This window comes from Struthio camelus, chromosome 8, assembly GCF_040807025.1.
Source record: "Struthio camelus isolate bStrCam1 chromosome 8, bStrCam1.hap1, whole genome shotgun sequence".
Taxonomy (NCBI): domain Eukaryota; kingdom Metazoa; phylum Chordata; class Aves; order Struthioniformes; family Struthionidae; genus Struthio; species Struthio camelus.
Genome location: NC_090949.1, coordinates 3,614,099 through 3,638,718, shown reverse-complemented (window position 1 = coordinate 3,638,718; position 24,620 = coordinate 3,614,099). Strand labels below are relative to the sequence as shown.

The 24,620-nt window shown below is 40.0% G+C and overlaps 1 protein-coding gene across 7 annotated transcripts in view; it reads left to right on the top strand.

The window, feature by feature from the left end:
• The window catches only part of HMCN1 (hemicentin 1), a 252,628-nt gene that overhangs the window by 137,287 nt on the left and 90,721 nt on the right, over window positions 1-24,620 (top strand). For all 7 annotated transcript variants that reach the window (XM_068953529.1, XM_068953530.1, XM_068953525.1 and 4 more), the window contains 18 exons: window positions 281-475; window positions 1,320-1,418; window positions 2,869-2,996; window positions 4,854-4,998; window positions 6,505-6,617; window positions 8,078-8,237; window positions 9,086-9,260; window positions 11,690-11,817; window positions 13,600-13,872; window positions 14,910-15,005; window positions 15,432-15,626; window positions 16,640-16,770; window positions 17,465-17,612; window positions 18,105-18,231; window positions 19,247-19,401; window positions 21,981-22,259; window positions 22,804-23,085; window positions 24,167-24,275. In XM_068953529.1, coding sequence (XP_068809630.1) covers window positions 281-475; window positions 1,320-1,418; window positions 2,869-2,996; window positions 4,854-4,998; window positions 6,505-6,617; window positions 8,078-8,237; window positions 9,086-9,260; window positions 11,690-11,817; window positions 13,600-13,872; window positions 14,910-15,005; window positions 15,432-15,626; window positions 16,640-16,770; window positions 17,465-17,612; window positions 18,105-18,231; window positions 19,247-19,401; window positions 21,981-22,259; window positions 22,804-23,085; window positions 24,167-24,275 — 2,938 coding nt within the window. The remainder of the gene's footprint in view (window positions 1-280; window positions 476-1,319; window positions 1,419-2,868; window positions 2,997-4,853; window positions 4,999-6,504; window positions 6,618-8,077; window positions 8,238-9,085; window positions 9,261-11,689; window positions 11,818-13,599; window positions 13,873-14,909; window positions 15,006-15,431; window positions 15,627-16,639; window positions 16,771-17,464; window positions 17,613-18,104; window positions 18,232-19,246; window positions 19,402-21,980; window positions 22,260-22,803; window positions 23,086-24,166; window positions 24,276-24,620) is intronic.

Genomic DNA, 24,620 nt, shown 5'->3' with positions numbered 1-24,620 from the left:
GAGGAACTTAGCAATGCAAAAACCTGAGCATGTACTTTCTTCTGAAGGGCGTGGCAGTATCTTCATGTTTTTGAGGTCTTTAGCCCATTTCTGAGCTCCCCCATTACAATTATAGAGCACGCAAGGATGCTTTTGCATGGTATTGCTGGATGTGGGAATCAGTTGTTAGGAGAGTAAATGTGCACAGTAGGATATAAATTTAGGTTGCCAACAGTGCAAGCAGAATGCTAATGTCACGTTGCTTCCCTGACTCACTTTCTATGTACTCCTCTTTTTCCAGCTCCCCCCGTTTTCACTCAGGAACCCAGTGATGAGTCTGCGGATATTGGCTCAAACATCACACTGCCTTGCTATGTTCAGGGTTACCCAGAACCAAAGGTTAAGTGGAGGCGGCTGAATGGTGCTTCCCTCTTCTCAAGACCATTTGCAGTTAGTTCAATCAGTCAGCTCAGAACAGGAGCTCTGTCTATTAATAGTAGGTGGACTAAATTTTTTAAGGAAAATATATTGTAAGGAAATAAGACATATCCAATGCATTTAAGTTACTATGCTACTTTATAATATTCATTTAACTTCGTAAAAATACTAGATTTTAGCAGAAATTCTATTTCTGATACTGCTTTCATTGCTGTTGACATGCAGTTTGCTTTCCCATGAATTTTTGGGAATTTATTGTGTTTGGTCATTGACTTCACTCTTATTTGTAGAAATAATTATATTTCTGTTAAATGTATATGGGTTATGGTCTCCATTGACACTGAAGAGCCACTTTTTTTTTTTAAAAAAAAAAAATGTTAAATTCACTGTATTGGCCAAGTCCTAGTTCAGGTAGATAACTGGAAATTCTGCCAGTGTCTTTGCGATTCCAGTTACCTGGAGTCACCCAGTCACCCAGACACTAAGTAGTGTTATTCTGTTTTCTTAATTAGCTATTTTATTCCCTCCTGAACATCATCAGTATGGGTGAAGTAATTCCTTTCTACTATATGTATAGTACATTAAATTGTATGTTAGGTACTGCTGTGTAGGTGTCTGCACACATACAGACACACGTTGCTATATGTAATGTATGATAGCGTACTATATATCCACACGTACGCACGCTGTCATACACTCACTGTGTATACATATTAGTATAGATTGTATGTAGTGATGAAAAGTATCATATGTACGTAATACTTTTTTACTTCAGTTCTCACATAGTCATTGTTCCCTGCTTTGTGACCAATGGAAATTAGTAGTCTGACAAAAAAGTATTTTTAAAAGTGACAGATTGTTCTTGTTCTTCTCGTCCTTGTTTTTGTTCTTTTCTCTTCCAGGTTTGTGGGTCAACGATGAGGGGACTTACATCTGTGAAGCTGAAAACCAGTTTGGCAAAATTCAGTCACGGCCAGCCACAGTCACAGTAACTGGACTGGGTAAGATTGGTTAATGTCAGTGACATCAGTAAAAGGAAAGACTGACAGCATTTCGGTACCTGGAATGTGCCTGGAATATGTGATATTTGCTGGTATTTGTACAACAAATAGGATGTCTGTATATTATGTACATACACAGTGACATATCTATATGCTTTTTTCTGTAGCTACATTTACGCATATGTAGTCTTCTACACAAACTGAAGCAGAAGACATTTGCATCGAACAGTATAATTGAAGTGAAATATAAGTGAATTTTGCACACTTGAACATTGCCTTTTGGCTGGCTGCTATAGTTTTAATAAAGTGTAGATGAAATTAATTCAATGGACCTTCCAAAGTGATTTTTCCTTCATCTGTTTCTTATACCTACGTAAATTTATTAAGGAATGAAAAGCCACCTTAACGCTCAATGCTAACGATGAATTTCCTGCTGTCTAATTCATCTTAAAAATAAAAAGCAGCAATGAAACTGCTTTGGGCAATGTATTGATGTAACTGGGAAGTGATCCAAGAAGATGCTAAATGTCCAGCCTTGACAATAGCTGTGCTATTAAGGAGTTGTTTATTATCTCAGTTGGACAATTGGCAATAAAAGGAGGTAGTAATGCTATGGAATGTATATATTTGTGGGAGGACAGGAATGGAGATCCATCTGCCATCAAAAAAAACATTTGTCATCTTAAAGCATGTGGTGGGAGTCTGTATGCTAGCAACATTTGATAGACAAGTTGTTTTTACTGATTTAAAAATGTTCTTTAATCCTCATTATTTAAAAGTAACTTACACTGTGTGTATATACAAGGGCTATCCGTTGGATCTTTACAGAGCACGCAGAATTTTTGGCCAGGCTATTGACCTCTATTCTAAAGTTTTAGGCCCAGAGGAAACTGCTACGTAGATACTGCCCTCACCCAACCTACTGTTTTTATTCTTTAGTGTTTTGCCCCAGTAAGGAAAAATAATGCATCGACTTGGTGTCCATGGAGACTTAAGTTTTCAGGGAAATAATGGATTGGATCCAGTTTCAGCTGAGCAACGTCTTCCTTTTGCTTCAGTTCCTTAGCCTTAGGGTCATTTTATGTGTATTTCTTCAGCGTCCTCCTCTCTGCTGTGTTACCCCATCCCTTCATTTTGTTTCTTCTGCCTTCATCATTTGTGTTTCTGAGAACTCTCTCAAGTACGCTTTGTAAAATGTGTTGGCACTATCACGCTATTTGACTGTTACGTTTTTCTCTTTCCCTTTTTTTCTCTATTTAAATCGTATAGTTTTCACCATAAGAAATATTTCTTCTGCCATATGTGCATACTACCTTGCAGAGAGACCTTTGTCTGACACTGCTGCAAGTTAGTGAAAGGACGACTAGTAAAAGTTCAGATTTTATGCTTCGCGTGAATATATAAAAATGCCTATTTGTTTGTTCTAATTCTTTTTTTTTTTTTGTCCAAGTGACACCTCTGATTGGCATAAGCCCAGCCACAGCCAATGTAATTGAGGGACAGCAACTCACTTTGCCATGTGTACTGCTTGCTGGAAACCCCATTCCAGACCGGAGATGGATTAAAAACAGTATGGTGGTAAGAATATTTTGTTTTCTGTAAGATTCTTTGGCAACTGACGTTTTCATCCACAATAGCAACTTGGAAAAGTATCTCTTTTGTGTACAGAGATTACAGAGATGTGATTAGTGTACAGAAAGTTGATGTACAAATATACTAATAGATTTTACACTTGCAAATAAAGATGCCTCACAAGATTGGTCTGGCTCACTGGAAGCAGGGATCCAGGTGTTTAAGAGAGCTGAATTACAGCTGACCACCTCAACTCCATAGGAGCTGCTGCCTCCCTGGGAGCAGCCACGGGACTGGGTGCGTAAGGCTGCAGCTGCTGCTGAGTTTCTGCAGGTCGTTGGGAGTGCAGCCGTTCCCTGCTCCTGAGAAATGATAGTTTAGTACTGTTCAAAGTAAAAAAAAAAAAAAAAAAAGTGAAAGTATGTATCCTCACCATTATGCCTCACTCCTGCCCATGCCAGGAAATTTAAAACTCTGAAGCATAGATGAGGAAAGAGGAGACAGTAGTGGTGGATGTGAAGGTCTGGAAGTGAATTAGTATACAAATACTGAAAAACTATTTCTTTTTCCCTACATTTTAAAATAAAGCTGCTGTAAAGATACCAGAAAATTTCTGTAGTTTTAGGCTTTTTTTTTAAGATCATGAGTTTTACCAATGGGATGAGATCAAATGTCAGCATCCCTGTATTTTGTACTGCTTTCTCAGTTGTGCACTGCTCAGTGCTTGAAAGCATGTACGTTTTCTCTGTCCTTCCAGAGCATACCACTGCTAGTTTATAACTCCTACAGGAAGGTGGGTTGCATACATGCTGTGCCTACGTTTGTTGTCTGAGTGAAGTTTTGTTTCATAGTAGTCACCACGTTATCGGCTTAGATCCCTATGAAGTCTTGTTTTTTATCTTGCATGCAAATTTCTCCCTAAAGCCCCTTCTCCACACCTGTATTTGAAAGAAGTGATAACAAACATTTCTTCACCTGAGTTTTCATGTCTTATATTAGATGCACTGTCTTGCATCAGTATAGCTGCAAGTCGTTTCCTGCTAATTCCTCCTCCAGCAGCCACCTGTGGGATCCTGCCTTTACCCTTGGGGCTTCAAGGAGACCCAGCTCGGTTATCGTTTGCTGTCACCCAGCAGAATGCCGGCACTGTCTCGCCTTGAAGCTGCTAGAGTTTTCTGCTTAGTTTTGTACCATTGGGAAATCCTTGGCCTTCTCTTTAGACAGTGGCAGGCTCTCGCTGGTCTAGTGGGTCTAGTGGACCCGGGCTCTAACTTTTGTGAGCGATACCGGCAGGATGTCTCTTTTGGAATCGCTAATTCCTCGGTTTTGTAGTACTGGTTTCCTGTAATTCTAAGCACCTGACAAAAGCTACAGTCCAACAGAAGTATTGAAGTAAATTCCCTTTGGAGAAGAATGCAACTTTTTTCTGAACGGGGCATGACTTGAACAATTTCTCGTTCTGGCAATCTCTCTGTAAGGCAAGTCCACGTTACTGAGCTTGTTGTAGGCAGTGCTATTTCAGTGGATTGATAAAGATCTCTAATTTTTTTATGTTGCTATGGGGTATATAATTTTTTAAAAAGTACTCTTCCTTGGTGAGAGTGAGAACTCTTCATTATCCTTCACAATAAATGACCTTTAAATGTTGCTGCTGCTGCGAGCGCTTAAAACAAAAATATGTTATCCTATCTGCCACACCTGTGCGACATCCTCAGAAGGGGAATATGTGCTTCAGAGCTGGTCCTCTTTTTCCTGAGGAACAGGTAATTTAAAAAAAGGTGCAAGAGTAAAGGCAAGTCACACTGCATCGCAGAGTAAATGTTATCAAATAAACAGTCAAACATTACATCACTCTTTCGGCAGCTGGTTCCCAGTCCCTACGTTAACATTCGCAGTGATGGAAGTCTGCACCTTGAAAGAGTTCGGCTGCAGGATGGAGGTGATTATACCTGTATGGCAAGTAACGTTGCTGGGACAAACAACAAAACTACTACGGTTAACGTGTATGGTAAGGAACACTGTCGTCTTGCTTTGGTGCTGATTCCAAGATGGGAATGCATTTATTACTAATAGTAGCTCTGACTAGAGCTTTTTCATTAAAGTTGCACAAATTTCTCAAATTTCCTCTTTGTCATGATGTTACTTTGAGTAGTAATGTGGAGAGAATTGGGGTCCAACGCACAGGAAAGAACTGAGTGGTTGAGACTGTTTTTAAAATGAAAAAAAACAAACACCATTTTGTGATCTTGAGAAAGTCTTCCTTTTCGAATGTCTGCAAAGGTTGTGCTTTGCAGACTTCATCTCTAACTTTATTATCAAAACAGGCGCAAGTGGGAGTATACTGGAAAGCCATGCCAAGCGGTGTCAGAGGGGTTTCATGATTGATAAAAGGAAGCACAACTCATGGGAGTATTGCACTTAAAATAAATTATGAGCTTGGCAAAACTTCTTTTTCCTAACAGTATCCAAAATTACACTGACAGCAAGACAAGTGTTAGCATTGTGGTAACCCATCTGTATTTCAGCTGCAGATACTTGTATTAACTGTGTGTGGGGGGGTCACGAGCACTTCATTGTTTACAGCCTGAAATTTTCTCACGTGTCAAATAAACCAGGCAGATTCATTTAAAGCTTCACTGAAGATGCTGGCACGTCCTTTTATGTTAAAATAGCTGTTACTTGTTAATATATGCAAGTACTCAGTGTTTTCCATCTGAACAGTAGTTCTGGAATTCTTCAGAACTTAAGGACAGAAATCAACATTATTTTTTTTAATCTCTCTCTTAGATGCAAGATATACAGGTTGTGATACTGAGCTTTTTCTCTCTGTTGTTAATTCAGATCCAGTTCAGCTAGGCAGTGGAAGTGGAGTTTTTGTTGTCTTGTTTGTGATTTTGTGATGGGATTTGATGATTTTGATCAATTTCATCTGACAGCAAATCCAGTCCCTGCAGAAGCCACCGTTGCAGTGGCCACAATTTTCTAACATTTATAACAAAGACTAAATGAGCTTGGAGAGCGATCAGCTCTCTCACTGTTCTATCTGGTCTCTTCAAAATACTATCCATTGATTGAAATGCATTCAGTACCAGAAACGCTGAACCCGTTCTCATGAAAGGTGCTATCTGGGATGGATCGTATACAGTATTCTTTCAGGAAACCTGGCCTAAAATATCATCAGAGGATACTGTTACAAAAACTTTCTGAAGTGACCCCAGTTAGCTTTGTGAAATACCTGTAGTTTGTTTAAAACTACATGTACCTAATCCAGTGATTTCCCCGTAGCTGATATGTTTTGTTACAAATAGGCATCTAGCTGTCGTGAAAGACGGGATAGTGGAGGAGAAGGTGGTTGGTCAATGTGAATTTTGTGGTTCAGAGACCAGACAGAAAATTCCCCATGGCTGGTGTTGGTATGAAGTAGTAGTTGAATATGTGGACTTTACTGTGAGAGATGTGTCATAGTTTGAAATCTGTCTTTTGCCTATGTTTAATGTGTGCATTTATTTTTTAGTTCTGCCTGTTATTCAGCATGGACAGCAGATATTCAGTACCATTGAAGGAATCCCAGTAACGTTGCCATGCAAAGCAAGTGGAGTTCCTAAGCCGTCCATTGTCTGGTCCAAGGTAACTTCTCATCTTTGAACTGTTCACGATGAAAGATAAATGGAGCACATCGTTTAGCTCTAATAGAAACTATATGCAAGAAAGGCAGCCAAAAACCTCTGTCGTGAGGGACCGACAAGTCTCTATTTATTCACATCTGCTTTTGTTTGTTAGAGCAGTCCTTTCTGGCCATGGTCCAGGTATAGATCAAGGCTCTTTTCTTCGGAGAGGCTTTTTTGGTTTTCCCTGTATCTTTGTATTTAGAAATTGTTAATGTTCTTGCTGTGAGTTGATAATTTGAGATTGGGAACTTGCTGCAGATTGGAAGTTCAGTTTTGTTTTGGAGGTTTACTTTAAGGTGACTTTTTTTTTCCTCTGAGGAAAACATGTGCGAGTGAACTGTTTGCCACTTTTCAGTCATGTCCCTGACAAGAGATTCACTTATGAGGAGGGAACCGCATTAGGTAGTGGTTCCAGGGCTGCAATTTGAAACTTTTCTTTTTGAAAACTTGGGTTGAGGTCTCAAAATCAGACTGAGATATTTTTTTTTTCTTCTTCTTGAACAATGTAATTTCTGGTTGTAGCAGTTATTTGGGGTATGTTATAGCTTGCATGACGTTGCTGTGAGCATGTTGTTGCCTCACAAGTTGCACAGATGTAACTGATTGGGACCTTGCGAGCAGTTTAATTTAAAAGCAGGGATAGAACCAAGTGATTGGATTGGTTTGGCAATGAATAAGGCACAGGAAGAATGAGATGCAGTGAAAGGTTATCTTTGCGCTTAGCTATCAAATACAACTTCCTATACGCACGAGGAAGAATCTGCTAACTGAGAAACAGCGTTTTATACAAAATCTGTTTATGCAGCGGAAATGCATTTCAAATTTAATTCACTTGAATTCTTGAAATTTTTTTTAAGAATTATGGTCTGGAAAATGTAAAAGATTTTCTGCATAAGAGCAGGAGAATGCTCTTGTTACTGGTTAGAAAGTGGAGCTTAAAGGAGTGACAAGTGTGCTGAAATTAGTTACTTTATACGGACAGAATTTTGGGGCGTAGCTTCTTAGTAATCTCAGAATATTTTTTCCATCCCAGCCATAAACAATAGAAGCAGTACTGTAGTGTAAGTTAGACTATTGCTCAGTTTAGCCAGAGTGCCTGCAAATTGTTTGGTGTACAAAACTGTATTAAAGATCACAAAGCATATTGCACCGTGAAAAATCTGACCCAATGTTATGTTAGAAATACCAGCTGCTTTCATATGAAAGAGTTGCAACAGTGGGTTAAACTAGGGGAGCTACTCCAGGGGCTCGCAATTTTTATATTCCTTTAATAGTGTATATGTTTCTATTAGATTTTATTTTATCTGCGTAAGCTTTGACTTTCATTGAATTAAGCACTTGTAATTTATTTTATTTTAGAAAATCCATGCCTTGTGGATTTTGTTTCCTTTTTTCTTTCTATTTTTTTTATTTCCACAGAAGGGAGAACAAATTCTTCCCAGCAACATGAAATTTTCTGCAGGGTCTGATGGAAGTCTCTATGTAGTTTCACCAGGGGGTGAAGAGACTGGGGAGTATGTGTGCACTGCAACAAATGCCGCTGGTTATGCTACACGGAAGGTCCAGCTAACTGTCTATGGTATAATACCAATTAAACCCAACTATGGTGTCACTGTTCCCCCTTCTGCCTACTGAGCTCTGATTTAGGCTGCAGAATCTGCTTAAGTGGGGTTCTGGAGTAGGATGCCTGCCATGCAAATAGGGATTTAACCTAATCTCTAATTAGTGCTTTTGACTTTAGATCCAGTGACCTGCTACATACTAGGCAGTTTTATTAATGGCTAAGATTAAAAGACCTTCCTTCAACCATTAGGATTCCCTTAAAACCTCCTGGTACCTGTCACTGTGTGTTCTTGGACTGGGGAGCTTGGACATAATAATTTCATCTTATACGGCAGTGGATAGGAAGCACTGTACAGAAATAGAAGTTCCTGCTGATGGAGGAGAAGAGTGAAGATGCATTAGTCCCGTCCTTCACAAATCTTCCTACAATCTCCCAGTTTTATCAAAAATTTAGTTTATATGAAGGTTTGGGCTTGCTGTGCAAGGCTCTCTGGCTTGTAGGTATTGGCACTGTAGTGTAACATAGTTGAGATATTGGTTGCAAATGACCTGTGTAATATGGAGCTCAGCGTACATGAACTGCGTGTGTTGACTACTTATCCAGCTTCTTGGGCAGGAAGTGCAGCCTTGCTGATAGTTGTACTATTGCATCAGCCAGTGCCCGAGCTAGTGAACTTGGGTACATCTGCATTACGGTGATTCGCAACAGCAAGTCTAATGCAGACATGTCATTAAGAATAGGATTGTAGTGTTATATACCTGATACAAAAAACCAGAAGTTTAATCTGAAGTAAAATTATATGGTGTTGTATTTGTGCAAATACATATGTTCATTGCAGTGTCTTAACGTGTTCCATGTTGTAGTGAAACCTAGAGTATCCAGGCCTGGAGACCAGCAAGGAAATGCCGATGATAAGCCCATAGAGATCTCAGTAATTGCAGGGGAAGATGTCACGCTTCCATGTGAAGTAAAGAGCTTGCCACCCCCCATAATTACCTGGGCCAAAGAAATGCAGCTCATATCTCCTTTCTCTCCGAGGTAACAACATTTGATGAAAACAAAAGAAAATGAAATTGCTTCTAAGCTTTCAAGGTTTTGGAAGGGCGTACAATTTTTAATTGCCTCATGATCAGTCAGAAGGTATGAAGTTGTCCTTGCTTTCCTTTCAAAAGGACCCTGTTTCACTAGGTCTTGAAGGTCTTTTCCCAAACTGAGCAGGCGTCTCTTTCTGAAAAATACTGAAGTTATATATCGTGGTACAGACCCCATTCCAGTAAGTGTTTATGAGCAAAGACAGAACTTCAGAATTCACTCTGAGTTTGCAACCTCGGGAGGCTAAGACCAAAGAAGATTCCATTATATTTTACAGTGTGGTGGTGCCATGAGGCGCACATAATCTGTGCCTGATTTTAAATCTTAAAAAATGTATTTTTCTTTTCTTAAGCACTTTGTATTTATGCTCAGGGGAGCATTATCTGTTATTCATATGAGGTATGGTCCGCCAGTAGAATACAGATGATGATAAATGTTTGGGAGTGCTTGCAGCCTATCCCACTGTATTTTCGATCCAGAAACTCTCCAGTCATTCATGAAAATATGAAAATGTAGTTAAACGCTCATAAAAACGTTGAGCTGACAATTCGGGAGACTGAAGAGTTGGGAGTAGACTGTCTTGTCTGCAGGGTGGGCCGTGATGTTTGATTCCTTCCTTACTATTTTGGTGCGGTACAAAATAAAGGAGACAAAAACTAGGTGATTCTTTTCTCCGTGTCCCCAGTTGAAGTGCCAGGCACTGTCACAGGGGCTGCTAATGCTTTCTGGTCTCCAAGATAACCCAAGAAGAGGTAAAGGCTACGGCTGTATTCCTAAACCAGGAAACAGCAAGTCTCGTGAAATGCACGCAGTTGTCTAGTAGTTTCTCAGCAATTCCAGTGCAATGGTAAGGGATCATACAGACCTCAAAGTTAGCCTGTTGCCTTTGTGGAAAAGTTGATCTTCAGACCCACCTATTCCTATGGGTCTGCAGCAGCATTAGTAACTAATATCTGGGTGTGCCAGCATTTTTTGTGATGAAGGGTCTTGTGTGCAGAAAGTTAGTTTGTTGGCAGTATTTTGTGTGGATTTTTCTGCTGTGTTCTGTGAGCGCATCTCGTGCGCTAACGAATCTGCATTCTTGATCCATTACTTGTCCTTATTTTACCTCATGAGGCATAGCTAAATTAGGCTACTTTCTCCTAGCTGTTGTGGAGGGGTCCAAGTTGTCCAGCGAAGAAGTAGTCCAATTCAGCCCATTCTAAGGTTGTTTATGGATGTCAGCAAAAGTTAAAGAATTAGTCCAAACAAAATTGTTTAAGACCACCCAAAGACAATGTTAGAAATGTGACCAGTAAACAAAAGAAGAGTGAAATCAGAAATGAGAGGACTTTTATCAGGAAGTTAAATCTAATAAGTGGACAACATAATGAGAGGCAACCTCCAGCCATCATGTCTTTTGGGGATACTTGGGGGGGGGGGGAAAAAAAAAGGATATGGGCAGCAGAGGAAGAATCATGATATCACACAGATATGGGTGGCCTGGAAGAAATGAGCTTTACTTTCTTGCCATTCATCTCTCCAGGGTGTTGCAATCCCCATATTCACCGTTTATACCAAATACGCTGACATCATCCTGATTAGAGAGTGCCAGTGAAAGACAGGCAGTTTTTATCACCAGTTCCCACCAATTTTGTCTAAATTGAATATAGCCTTGAGTGCAAGACTTGAGTTTCTACTTGTCAAGCCAATTCGTAGATGTCTGTACCTTATTTTTTTCTTCCCTATCTCTCTTTCTTTTGTCTTCTGTGTAAGAGGAGTTTGTCTTAGCTGGCCAGGACTCCGTCTTTGAATGTTGCAAGCCTGTGACCAGAACTGTAGTAAAAATCAATGCTATGCAGTTAACTATTTATGGTGAACAATTACAAATTCTATTAACGCTAGAGCTGATGGTTTTGAATCAGAATAGCCTTCAGAAAAGCTCCCCACCTCCTTCATTAACCATCATAACATTTTTTCTTGGCAGGTTGAAATGGAGTCAAAAACTTTACAGCAGCTTTCTGATACTGATGACCTGGGCTGAGTTAAATTTGTGACTGGAGGTTAAAGGGCTCCATTTCTACCTGATTTTTTTTCCCCTTGTTCGTCTCTAGAAATGAGACGGGTTTTAATATGTCCTATAAGTAACTAGACCCAAATTTTGTTACGTAAATCTTATATTTTCAATATTTACTCAGTTTTCTGAAGGTAGTAGTTCAGTAAAGAGTTAGAAAAAATGAGCAAGTTTAAGCCATAGTTTAGTTATGAAGCACAATGCAATGTACCACGTAGAACAGTGTTATTGTAGTTCATGGCAATCATTAGTAATATGTAAGGAGAGGTCATTCTGCTTTCAATAAATATTTATACAGTGTATCTGCTGCTTATTTTTCCAGACACACTTTCCTACCCTCAGGGTCAATGAAGATCAGTGAGACACAAGTTTCAGACAGTGGAATGTATATCTGTGTAGCCACAAATATTGCTGGCAATGTGACTCAGTCAGTGAAGCTAAATGTACATGGTAAGTTTTAGCTAAGATAATCATCTGCAAGGCTCCACTTGGAATCTGGCATCTTTTCATGCGGAACATTCTTTCTTACGTACATGTCGATGCTATGGACCCATATTCTTTCAGGTCATATTATCTTCGTATGCAAATTGTGGTTGTTGCTTATATGAAAAAGAAAATACTGCATGCTTATGTATACGTGTTGTATGTGGTGTTTCTACCTGTCTTCCTTTGAAGTTGCTTAGAATCACGAAGGAAATGCAGCACTATGTTACATTTGATTCTTACTCAGTCAGCCGTAGGAGTTTTAAGAGCTGAAAACCATTTTTCTAATGCCCTTGGGAGTTCTCTGTATAAGAAGTTTCTCATTAGTAAGTCCTTAAACAAATGCTGAGATTCGCGAAGTTAGCTAAGGCTTATAGCGGATGAGTTCCTACCGATCTGATGGGAATTAGATATCCAAACTGTTGATAAGGGATGTCCCAAGTTTTCTTGTACACCACAACTGGTGGTAGTGAAACCAGCCTGCAACATTATCGCCTGTGGATGGGCACTTGCTCCTGTCTTTGTGCTGAGCTATCTGCCTATAGATTCTGCTGTACCCACCTATGCAAACCAATACCTTAACCCATCTTCTTACTGCACTTTCTCTGCTCAAACCAGCACCCTATCCTTGTGCCCACCATTCCTCCCCTTCAGTGAAGGGGTCTAATCTTGCTTGCTTAGGCTAGGACCCATCTTTCCTGCTCTCGCCATACTGAAGCTCCAGCCACAATCTTCTCAAGTCAGTGTCATGAATCTTTAACTCCGTGCTCTCCCATTTATTCCTCCTCACCTTTTTTCTGTGTCAGACAAAAGCACAGGCCCTGGCATATGTACTTCCTGCTGGTTTTGTGGCACAAGAGGAGAGCAGGCGCAGGAGCCATGGCTTGGTACAGCCCAGATGAGGCTGGTCAGTAGTAGCTGCGAATGGAGATGGTTTTTCTGTGGCTCATGTGGAGTTTGGGGAAGCCAATGCCCTATGCCAACATAGGGCTTTGAAGTGGATCACATACCATGGACGTACCAGTTTGGAACTCGCAGCTCTGAAAACTTCAGACCATGCTAATTCACTTACAATGGTTAGAGCAGACTACTGTCTAGCTCTGTGTATAGAGAGATCCAATATCAGTGCACATCTTTGTTTATCTAGAATTGTACATTAGCAGAGAGTCTGGAAAAATGACACTTGTTATTGTTTCAGACAGTCTGTATAAGTCTTTTTATTGTCAGTGGTCCCTAGAAATTAAAACAGTGTGGCAAAAGAGTTATATCAGATTTATATTATTCTTTGGGACCAGCAGAATGTCTTCTCGCTGGACTTTTATCTCTTTGTCTGGACTTGTGCTTGGAAGCATACAAAGAGGAGGGATTAGGCGGAAGGAGATTAAAATGTCAAAGGGAAAATGTAGTTAACTTTATCATAAAAGCCTTTGAATTGTTTTGTGTTGTGAACAGCCTGTACCCGTAATTCTTTAGATACGCTCACCACAATAAGAGTACACTGTTTCTATGGAAGTAATGCAGTAGAATTTGAAACTTAGCCTATCCAAGTAAGTTAAGCAATAGGGTATTGTACCTCCGGTCTGGAGGGAACATGCGCTTCTGCTTCCATAGTCTCACTTGAGGGAATACAGTTTAATTGAATAAGGAAGCACGTTTCCTAAAATGACAAAAGCTGGCAAGTATTTCCTCCCAGAGTGATCTTGCATATTGTTGTCTTTGCATTGCTGTGCACTTGCTTGCTTTGCTTAGTTCCCCCAACGATACAGCGTGGGCCTCGAGTTATGAAAGTACACGTTGGACACAGAGTTGACATACCCTGCAGTGCCCAGGGGATCCCTCCCCCAACAATCACTTGGTTCAAAGGCAGAAGTACCGTGCTAATGGATGGTGGCCAGTTTATCCACAGCCTGGATGGAGCTCTAAGCATCAGCAAAGCCCAGCTTCCTGATGCCGGGGTCTACAAGTGCGTCGCTAGTAACGTAGCGGGCAGCGACACGTCAGAGATAACAGTGCAAGTTCAAGGTATTTAAACTAAGGCAGTCCTCTTGCCTCCTTGCTGTCTGCTTTATGTTTTGGAGGACAATGTTGTTTGCTGTTGTAACTGTTGCATAGTACAAAATCCAAATGCATGTTTTAGGTGCTATATTCTGATGTTAATTAAAGAAAGTTAGAGTAGGCAAAGCGACTTTGGAGGGTTTGCAGAAATAAGAAGAGGAAACCCAATGTATATTACATTTTTAAACAATCTTAAAAATGCTTATGATTTGCTTTTGCACAGGGTGATTAAACTATAAAATGAAAAATATTGTCTCCCTGTGTTCAGATGTCAAATGTTTTCAAAGAGTCGGTCTCTGAAGCTCAGAGCCTGGTATCACAGTATTAAGTGGCGATGGAATTTTGCATGAGCTGAAAGAAGAGCTCCATCAGTTAATATTCTGTTAAACTGGTAACTGGCCAACAGTGATCAATGTGCCCGTTTAAATATAAAGTAGGACTACTGGCTTGCTCAGCTGACTTCCATCAACGTAACATGGCTGACTTGGTCGGGAATTATTTCTTGTTTGCGATAGTCTAAAGCCGATGTTCTGATCCTTTTGGATTAGAGATCCTGAGAAGCACCCATTTTATACAACAAAGAACCTCCACTGACTTCACTTAGTTATAAATAATATTCTTCATGTAGTTCCAGTCAGCACATGAGTTTAAAATGAGATATAACAGTGAAGAGTGTAAGAAGTATTAAGACATGGCGTGAGAAAGAACAGTTTAATATTTTTCAGATTTTGCAGAAACACTGCCTCTGCCTTCAAAATAAATATAGCCGCATTTAGAGAGAACCACTCTGAGTCGAATTTTGAAAGTTTCTTTGTTCTGCTTACTTCCTAAATATTCATGTTGAAATCAAGAGACTGCTTATATAGTGCATTTCATCGGTGTATGGTTATTGGAATCTGACCTGTATGAATGAGAGAGACTAGTTAAGATATGAACTGCTAGATCGTGTTTTCATGTTCGGAATTAGAGGGCAAGACACTTTTCTTTGTGTAATTTTCTTTCAGAATCTCCTACTGTAGATGAGCTCGACCCTCCATACAATAGTCCATTTCAAGAAAGAGTGGCAAATCAACGTGTTGCATTCCCTTGTCCAGCAAAAGGTGTGCAAATTTATTACTGCTTTCAGGGACAAATGTATATGTATTTTTTTTTGTTGTTGTTGACCGTTGATAATTGCTGAGTTTGTGTACTGCCTCTCGTGGTAAAAATATACAGTAGCGACAGTTTTTTCCATGCACAGTTTATGCTAAAATTAAAATTAATAGTGACTTAAATAACCAGTGTATATGGAAGTTCTGTGAAAAGTCATTGCTAGCCAGCAAGGGCATTAAAATGTTTAGGACTAAGGTTTTTAATGTTGTTGTCATGCTAGAACAGTAGGGGTTTCCCGTAAATTTGAAGGCTCATTGCCTCTCAGTGGATTGTCCTTACTCAGTAAGAATTGCAGCAAGTGGTGGGAGTTACTGGAATCCTCTTACTCTGAGCTAAGCAAAGAGTTTCTTGAAGTCTCACCTTTTTCTTGTTAGGTACACCAAAGCCTGTCATCAAATGGCTACATAACGGAAGAGAACTGACGGGCAGTGAACCAGGGATTTCAATTCTGGAGGATGGGACACTGCTGATCCTAGCTTCTGTTACACCTTCTGATAATGGAGACTATGTCTGTGTGGCAGTCAATGAAGCTGGAAGCATAGAAAGAAAATATAATCTGAAAGTTCATGGTAAATAATAAATACAACTATTGGGGAACTGTTGTCAGAAGAGCATCTTCCCTTTTATTGTTGGAAATTGCATGCCCCAAACCTGCCCATGTGCAGTTGCATTATGAAAACTAAACTGAGTGCTTGCATTTCTATTATTGTCTGTATAGCCTCTGTTACTTCTATTCCCTGTAGCTTTATATGCAAGCCATCTTTGTTGTGCTCAAATAATTAGGTGAGTCTCATTTATAAAGAGCTGTAGTTATACTTGATGACTTTGACAAAATAGCAGTGAAGGCTTTTGCCCTATAGAAGTTAAAGGACTGGATGCTGCATGCACGTTTCAAATATAAATATAAGAGCAGTTATTGCTCGTAGAGTGGAACACAGAATAAGAGAATACTTGCCCCCGATACTCTTCTTCTTTATTCCTAATTGCAAAATAGAAATCTGCAGGTGGCTATGAGATGTTTGGAGATGATATATTTTACTTCCAACAGTGTACTTTTACTCCAGCCTTGTTCACTTCCCCTGATAGTTAGTTCTGATATGCAAGCAGTATTACATCTTCATCTTTTTTCCAAGAAAAGCAGGAATTCCTTCATGTGCCAGCAGGGCTTGTCAGTGGGGTTTGAACTTTCTGATCCGCTGCGTAAGCCCATTTTCTATGCACTCATAGTGGGAGAAATAATCTTCTTGGAGAAATGAAGAACGATGACTCTCTGGAATCGAATTCCTTTATGTAAGAATCGGATAACATGGGATTATAACTTATTCTTTTAAAAATTGACGATGATTGTGTTTTAAGTAGTTTTCTTTAGGAGTTTGTTATTAGGCAATACAAGAGTCTGTTCTTTGAGAATAAGTTAAAAGGGAGGTATGTCCAGAGTGAAGAAGAAACATCAGAGGAGAGATGAAACATCAGAGGAGGTCAGGGAAATTTGGATGACAGAGGTCCTTCGTTGCGGTGGAAGGAAGAAGTGGGAAATCACTGGGATAGAGGACATAATAGATTACTTCAAACTTTTTTGCAGTTCCCCCGGAAATTAGAGATCAAGAAAAGGTGACGAATACATCTGTAGTTGTTCAGCATCCTGTGAGTCTCTTGTGTGAAGTATCTGGTAACCCCTTCCCAATAATCTCCTGGTATAAGGAAGATATCCAGGTATGTACAGTTAACCTGACTGAAGTACCTATGATCACCATCAGTTGCAGCATATTTCATTAACTATTATATATTAACTTCACTTTTGAGTGCTTGGCGTGAGAGCTCATATAAAGTAGCTATATGCCTTAATGTATATTTAAACTACACTAAGAGCACCCATATAGAAAGCTAGCTAAATATGACTAATCCATTAGTACAGCTGTTGGGTAAGTCAGAAGTAAACTCTTCTTTCAAGATTCTTCCAGGAATTAACCTTAACAATCTCCCGGTATTGTCAGTGCCACTCCCAGTGTTGTAGATGCCAGAATACTTGCAAAGGAGGAGGTATTTTCTTTGTTATATAGGTGTAGAGGAACAAGAACTCATGGAGGTTATTTGAGTTTCTTAGCTTGATTCCTGTTGTAGCTGATAACTGATACTTTAAGATGAGGAGAGACCTCTTTATGCACCAGAATTAACTGACCGCTGCTGATGGACAAAGAATTTATAGTTTTACCACCCTGTATTGTATGCCGAGCTGCAAGTCGTACTGGATATCTTGCAGAAGTTTTTGAGGAGATTTGTGCTGTGACTGAAAAGGAAAATGGATTACTCTTAGAATAAAACTACCATTTTCTTATAAAAATCCAGCTGTGATATTTGGCTGATGTAACTTGGATCACATAAGGGTAATCTCTTGGGTTCTTTTAAGGTTGTGGAAAGCAGTACTCTCCAGATTTTGCGCAATGGGAAGATACTGAAGCTCCTTAAAGCTGCTGCTGCTGATGCTGGACAATATTCCTGCAAAGCCATAAATGTAGCAGGAAGTTCTGAGAAACTGTTTAACGTAGATGTACTAGGTTAGTACTGTGTGAAGTTTTTTGTTTTTTGTTTTTTAAATGATGATCTGAAAAATAATTGATATTTAAGACATCCTTACATTTCGACTCCATATAAATAGATTCTTCCTTATGCTGCCCATTGAACGTTGGTGGTTGTAGCACTCTTCATGATGGCTCTTCAGTACTTACCATTTGCCATTTGGATAATAACAGAGACAAAATGCTGTTTTTCTTTTCTGGATTTTGCTCTTTGATGCTTTGTTTTGCATTTTGGGAGTACGGTACTAATATAGATGGGAAGCAAGAAGGAATCTTCTGTACCAGTTCACCAGCATTAGTTTGAAAGTGCTTGTCACAGTAGAAATGATATTTTGGACTAGCAGACTTCACGTTGAAAACTGAAGTTCCTCTGAGGGAACAGTATGATCCACTACTACTTTTCTTCCTGTTTCGTAGCATATCTTCCCTCTTTAAATTCCATTTCTTCCTGTAACATATGTCTTTTTAAAGTTCCACCAAGTATAATAGGTGCTGCTACGCCCAGTGAAATTGCAGTCATCCTCAACCAGGAAATCAGTCTGGAGTGTAGAGCCAAAGGCTTGCCCTTTCCTGACATTCACTGGTTCAAAGATGGCAAGTAAGTATTTTATTGTTGCTTGCGGTCTCTGTCTAGGTCATTCCTCCTTTAGAACAGAGATGAAACAGATGCCTTGTTTAAGCAAGCTCTTGCAACCACTCTCAATGTTAAGTTATTGTCATCAGGCAAAATTTGTGGTAGTGTGACACGGTAGAGTCCTTTGGTCAAAAATTAGCATCGTGCTTTCCTCTGTGAGCTGTCACATTACTCACACTGCTGGCGCTTGCAGAGTAGATTTACAATATTTGAAACCAGACAGTGTATGAACCAAGACAAATACATAACTATTTTTTTGAGTTCTTTCCATCTATATTATTTTATATGTATTATTAGTTAGAACAGTTGCTTTGCTGACATGATTTTTTTTTTCTCTGTTAGACAGTACCCATGTCAAATATTTTTCTAGCTCGTGCCTTGTACGGTTCTTTATATATACACTAAAAATTTTAAAACAGTTTTAGCATGCATGTTTCAATTCTTCATCTCATCTTGCAGGAAAGCATACAAAGAGAAGAATTTAGGCAGCTTAAATATTAGCTGAGAAACAAAAAAGTTTAAAAAAAGCATTGGTGTTTAACAATGCAGTTCAGTATAGATATTGGCTAGTACACCCAGATACCCTGATGCGACAATTGCATGTTCTTCAGTGTCGAAACTTTGACACTCTTATCGAGGCTATGCAGACATTTTGTTATCAGCAAAGGACTGTCATGACCTAGTAATTAGAAAAGGGAGCTGTCAGCAGGAGTAGGACTGTGGCTCTGCCACTGGCATCCTGGGGGACCCGAGTCAAATAGCTTTGTCTTTTGATTTCTTCTGGAAATGGAGAATAATGGATTCTAATAGCATGTCACCTTAGTGTGGTTCTTAGGATTAATAGTGTTGTTCTAGCGCTAAACGGTAGTCTTTAATACAATTACTGCCGTTAAAGTACCCTTTGTTATTATTGTCAGCTTAAATCAACTGTGAAAGGAGAGGGTCAGAGTTTTGTGAGGTGAAATAATCTCTATTCCAGGCCGTTGTTCTTGGGTGATCCCAATGTTGAGCTTCTGGACAAAGGTCAAGTTCTGCACATAAAAAGCGCTCGAAGGATTGACAAAGGTCGTTATCAGTGCAGTGCCACCAATAGTGCTGGCAAACAAGTTAAGGAGGTCAAGCTGATCATCCATGGTAAGTTTGTAGAGTTCCTAATCCTATAAAATCTTCCTGTTTTGCCCATGAAAATAGATTTATTCTTTGAAGAGAGGTGCTCAGATGAATATAAGTGAAGACTCTGAACTTGAAAAATGTGTGTGTAGACTAACTTGATCTGTCAACGTGGTGATATCTTGAGCATCTATATGTATCACATTAAGTATGAATGTAGTCTGCATCTTTACAAGCTTGGCATTGAAGTGGCTTTTATGTGCTTTTTATTGGTTTCTAAATACCGAAAGCCAAAAAAGCTTCAAAGGCCTTCTCAAGTTTTGTGATTAATTGGTTTCAACTAAATTATTTCATTATCAAGTTGACTTCATTCTGTTCATCTGCTTTAAGGAGGGGCAAATGAATTGGAAGATTTTTATTTTAATACAGTCGTGGTCTTGTTTTCCTTTAACCTAGTTTTAGGAGTAAATTCAGCGAGGAATAAGTTGAAGTTAGTAGACTTAAACCAATGCAAAACCAATCAGAATCAGAAAAGTCTTTGAAAAAAGAATGTGTTCCAAATGATGTCAAAGTACTGTGTTGTGTCATCTTACTTAAACTGGTGTAAATAGAGGAAATTTACAGCAGAAGCAGCAGCACAAGCGTGGGTAACTGTGTTAACATTATTATTTTTGATAAAGTTTATAGCATGCTAAGTTTACTTTTCATGTTTTTACGAGTAGCTGAGTCTCACCACCGACATGGTGAGCACAGACAATTCCTGTAGTTACTCTAGATAAGTTTAAGGTAGATGAAGAGATTGAAAAGGAGGGAGAAGATTCACGTAAGAAGGAAGGAGCCTTTGCAGGGAGGAGAGAAGAGTTTTGCGATTTGGAAGACAAAGAGTGTGTGAAGGCCCAGTCAAACGTGAAAACTGTGAGCACGCAGCGCTAGCAGAAATGAGGAGGAAACAAGAACAAAAATCTATAGGTGGGATAAGACTGTTGGGCCCAGAGCGTGAAGTGTGGGAATTTGAATCCATGAGCGCTCAGGTAATGAAACCTCATTTCTCGTGATTTGCTCCTGAAGGTTCTTTGCCTTTGGATCTGATAGCTGTGAACTCAGGGCACGTTATGCCCCTCATCTGGGACGTGTCTGAAGCATGGAGCAACCACATGCACATAAATATGCCTGTACACCAAGCAAAACGAAGTGCCTTTCAGTAGGGAACAAAGAAAATGCTGTAATGTATCTCAGGTGGTCAGAGTTGTGGGGAGATTAGAGGAGTGAAAAAAGCGCAATTGAAATTCTGAAAATATGAGTAGACCGTACCAGATTATTGAGAAGACGGGTAGGAACTGGTGATAGTAGGACGGGTTATTTCATTACTTTTGAATGGCTTAGTGTTGACCCGACAAACAGAAGCCCAGAGAATGAACGAGGAACGTGGATGCTAATTCTCACTTGTTCTGACTTGTTTTTGCTCTTTAGTCCTACTTTTGCCTTTCATATTTTCCCAGAACAGCATGTTAAAACTGTTCTCCATCTCTGTGGATGAAAGCATTTGTTGATAAAGACATACATTTGCATTTAAGCTGTGGATATTTCAGCATATTTTATGCATCGGCATATTTTTATGCACAAATTATTTAATTAGGAAAATACTTCAGCATGTTTTGGTTGTCTGCAAGATCCATCTCATAGGTGTAGCTCCCTTCACTGGCACTTTGGTTTCCATTTCTGTGTTGACATGTTCAGTGAACGTTCTGTGGAAGTCAGTGGAAGGCTAGGATACCTTGCATGTTTGGCAGCAGAAGAGTTAATGTGTCTGCCAGATGCATCTGGTACTTTGAGCAGTCATAAATTTAGCTGTTGCCAATTGCACTCTGTTTTTATTACTGCTACAGAGATTTACGAACTCTTTATATTGGCTGATTTACACGAAAGCTTGTTTGCTAGGAAAAAAAAAAAAAAGGTACTGCTGCCTAGCGAGTAAGGGAAATGACTGCGGGCCAAGAGTTTCAAAAATAGGAGTATAAAGCTAGACTGCTAAGCTCATATTTAGTCTCAAGGTAAGTGACTTCATCTTCAGGAGTTCTGAGTATGCAGCAGTTCCCAATCCAGTGAAGAGGCTCTTGGATGCATTTGATATTTTAAATAGCAGGTTACTGTTCCTAATCTCCTGAAGCAACTCCTAAGGAGTATAGGGGTTGCTCCTCCTTTACCCATCAGAGATGGGGAAGAGGCAGAGACATACCGAGATGCGTTCCAGGAAGCATTGGAGGCCTAGTTGGCCTAACACGTTGTAATCCTAGAAAGTAAAATGTTTCCAGGTACCTCTGGTGGGGTAGCACTGCTTTGCAGTGCTTTCCTGTGGCGGTTATATCTTAGCTTCCTTTTATGTTGTGCTCGCCTGGTGCTCTCATCTCTCAGTATGCCCTAGAGAATTGTACAGACACCATGTAACTTTGCTGAGGGAAAATAAAACAAGAACCAAAAAAGATTTGGAAGTTTGATCAAGCTAAACTCTTCTGTTCTTACAGTATTCTATTGTTTAACCCATTTAAAACTGCACAGACTTGTATACTAAGGCTTTAATGCTTTTGTTTTGTCTTTGGAAACAGTCCCTCCTAGCATTAAAGGAGGAAATATTACCACGGAGGTATCAGCTCTTCTTAACAATCTTATAAATCTGGAATGTGAAACCAAGGGAATCCCGGTTCCTACCATTACATGGTACAAAAATGGGCGCCCAATTATTTCCAGTCCCCAAGTTCTGTATGTGGACAGGGGGCAATTCCTGCAGATACCTCGAGCTCAAGTTTCGGATTCTGCAAAGTACGTTTGCCGTGTCACCAACGTTGCGGGAGCTGCTGAAAAAACATATGAAGTGGATGTCTATGGTAAGGGAGAGTTTCTTGAGCTTGATTATTTGCCATGTTACAAGAAGTGTTTACTGTCCTGCATTAGCAAACAGTGTAGAAAGAGCTTTACGTTCTGTGCTTTATTTTTGAGGTGACTCTCAAAAAGCTCATGACTTCTTGCTGTCATGTTTTAAGGAAGTATGAAACTATTTCCCTCCAAAAAATATTTTCTCCTCTTCTCCTGTCCCTTCTTTTTCTCATGCATGCGCATGCTAAGCAACGTTTACCTGAAATAGCCACTGTGGGTGAGGTCTTAAGTGTTAACACCTTCAAATTTAGTTTTCCCATCTCAAAACCCTGCAGATCCGCTGTTTTATACAACTGGTCAGTAGTCAGCTACATCGTTTGAATTCTTTTCCCTTTATCTTGGCTTGCCCCGGCAGCACATTCTCACATGAAGTTGTGCGTAACGTAGTGGTGTGTAGAGCCAAAGTGGGTTGGGAGGAGCTAACCTGTTTGCTCTTAATACGTTTTCTGGCTGCAGAATTAATTACTTGCAATATATTTTTTTTCCTTTCTACAGTTCCTCCAGTTATTGAGGGTGATGCTGGCACGGTCCAGAACAGGCAGGTGGTTGTTGGCAATCCAGTGACGTTAGAATGCAAAGCTGAGGGTAACCCCCCGCCTCTCCTTACCTGGTTAAAAGATGGTGTGCCTGTGAGAGCAAGTGACAACCTTCGCATTTTGTCTGGTGGGAAGAAGCTGGAGATTCTGAATGCTGTCGAAGCTGACAGGGGCCAGTACTTGTGTGTGGCTACAAGCGTAGCTGGAGAACAAGAAATGAAGTATGAAGTTGAAGTCTTAGGTGTGTGAAGCAGCAGAACTACTAATTTACCAGATTCACATAAAAGCATTGTTTATTTTTGTTGGTATCGTTACATGAGTTAGTCAAGTTGCATATTTAGTTAAACCTGAGCACTGAGCGCTTCTTCTGTCAAGGGTTACCGGCTTGAAGGCTCTTACCTTGAGGTTAGTTCTTGAAGAGTTTTCCTGCATGAAAGAGTACGTATTCTCAGGGACCTCGAAAATTTTTCTGATAGGCCCTAATAGAAGAAAATCAGAGATGTGAAAGGAATCAATTGAAAAAAAGATCACTGAGTTGGTTGCTTTTTGGGAGTAGAACATCTTTCTTAAATTTGCGTTGTGTTCTGCAATTTTTGAACCTTTCTCTGGAAAAGATTTCTCCCTCATTTTTGATTGCATCCTTTACCACAATCCGAATCCCAGTAATCCCTTCGGTCTGTCTGTATTGTGCAAATGTTGATCATTGAAGAAATTACCCTGACACGGGAGGGTTGCTTTAAGGCCTTTAAAGGTGTGATTTTTACTGTCTGGACATTTCTAAGCTTTGAACTGCCCTCCTGCAGAAGAGCACTGCAGGATATTGCAGGCACATGTAAAGCCCACATTCCGCTACTCCAAGCGTACCTCATTGGTCCTGGTCAGAGAAGCAGCTGGGAGGAGCTGTATGGCAGTGCTTCCTCCCCAACCTACCCATTCCTTCAAGAGGATGGGACAAAGCTGAGAGGACCTGTGAGAGGGACACAGGTCCTCTGCACTTTTGCTCCCTCTGCTGAGAGAAGGTGCTAAAAGGAAACCTCCTCTCCAGCAGCTTTCTGGTGGATTCAGACAGAATCTTGTTAAAAAAACAACCTGCCCCCCCCACCAAATGAATAAACAAAAAAAAAAACAATAACAAGAATTGGAAGAGTGAGCTGATGAAGTAAGAAAACATCATCTGGTGCATCCTGCATGTTGAATGCAAATTTGTCCCTGTCCCAGAATTGGGTATCAAGATGTTTTAAAAACATTACTATTTATGGCAGGTTTTTATGCAATTTCTGATGCATAAGCATTTCTGTTGCTGTTTTTTTCCTCTCCTACAGTCCCACCATTTGTGGAAGGAGGGGGCGAGCTCTTGGACTACATTGTGATTCTCCATAGCCCTTTGGAGTTGGATTGTTCAGCAACAGGGACACCCTCACCAACTATCATGTAAGGGGATTGGTATTTCAGTTAAAAAGAAAAAAAAATTCACTGGTTGATTAGGTGGGCTTGGGTGTAATCTTTATACACTGACCTTGCTATTTAGTGAAGGTTAATATGTGCAGGAAGAAATCCTGGCTCCAGTGAAGGCAGCAGCAGGCACTTGCATCACAGGCTCAGAATTTCACTCCATTTTGTTTTAAAGTATTTCAGCCTGTTGCGCCAATAGGCATGTCCTGGGGATTAGGACAGATGACAAGATGCATCAAGTGATGAAACGCTGCTTCCATCGCTAATGAAGCTGTATACTTCTTATGGGCCAGCAGGGATTGCTTTTACTTTGCAGACTTCTCT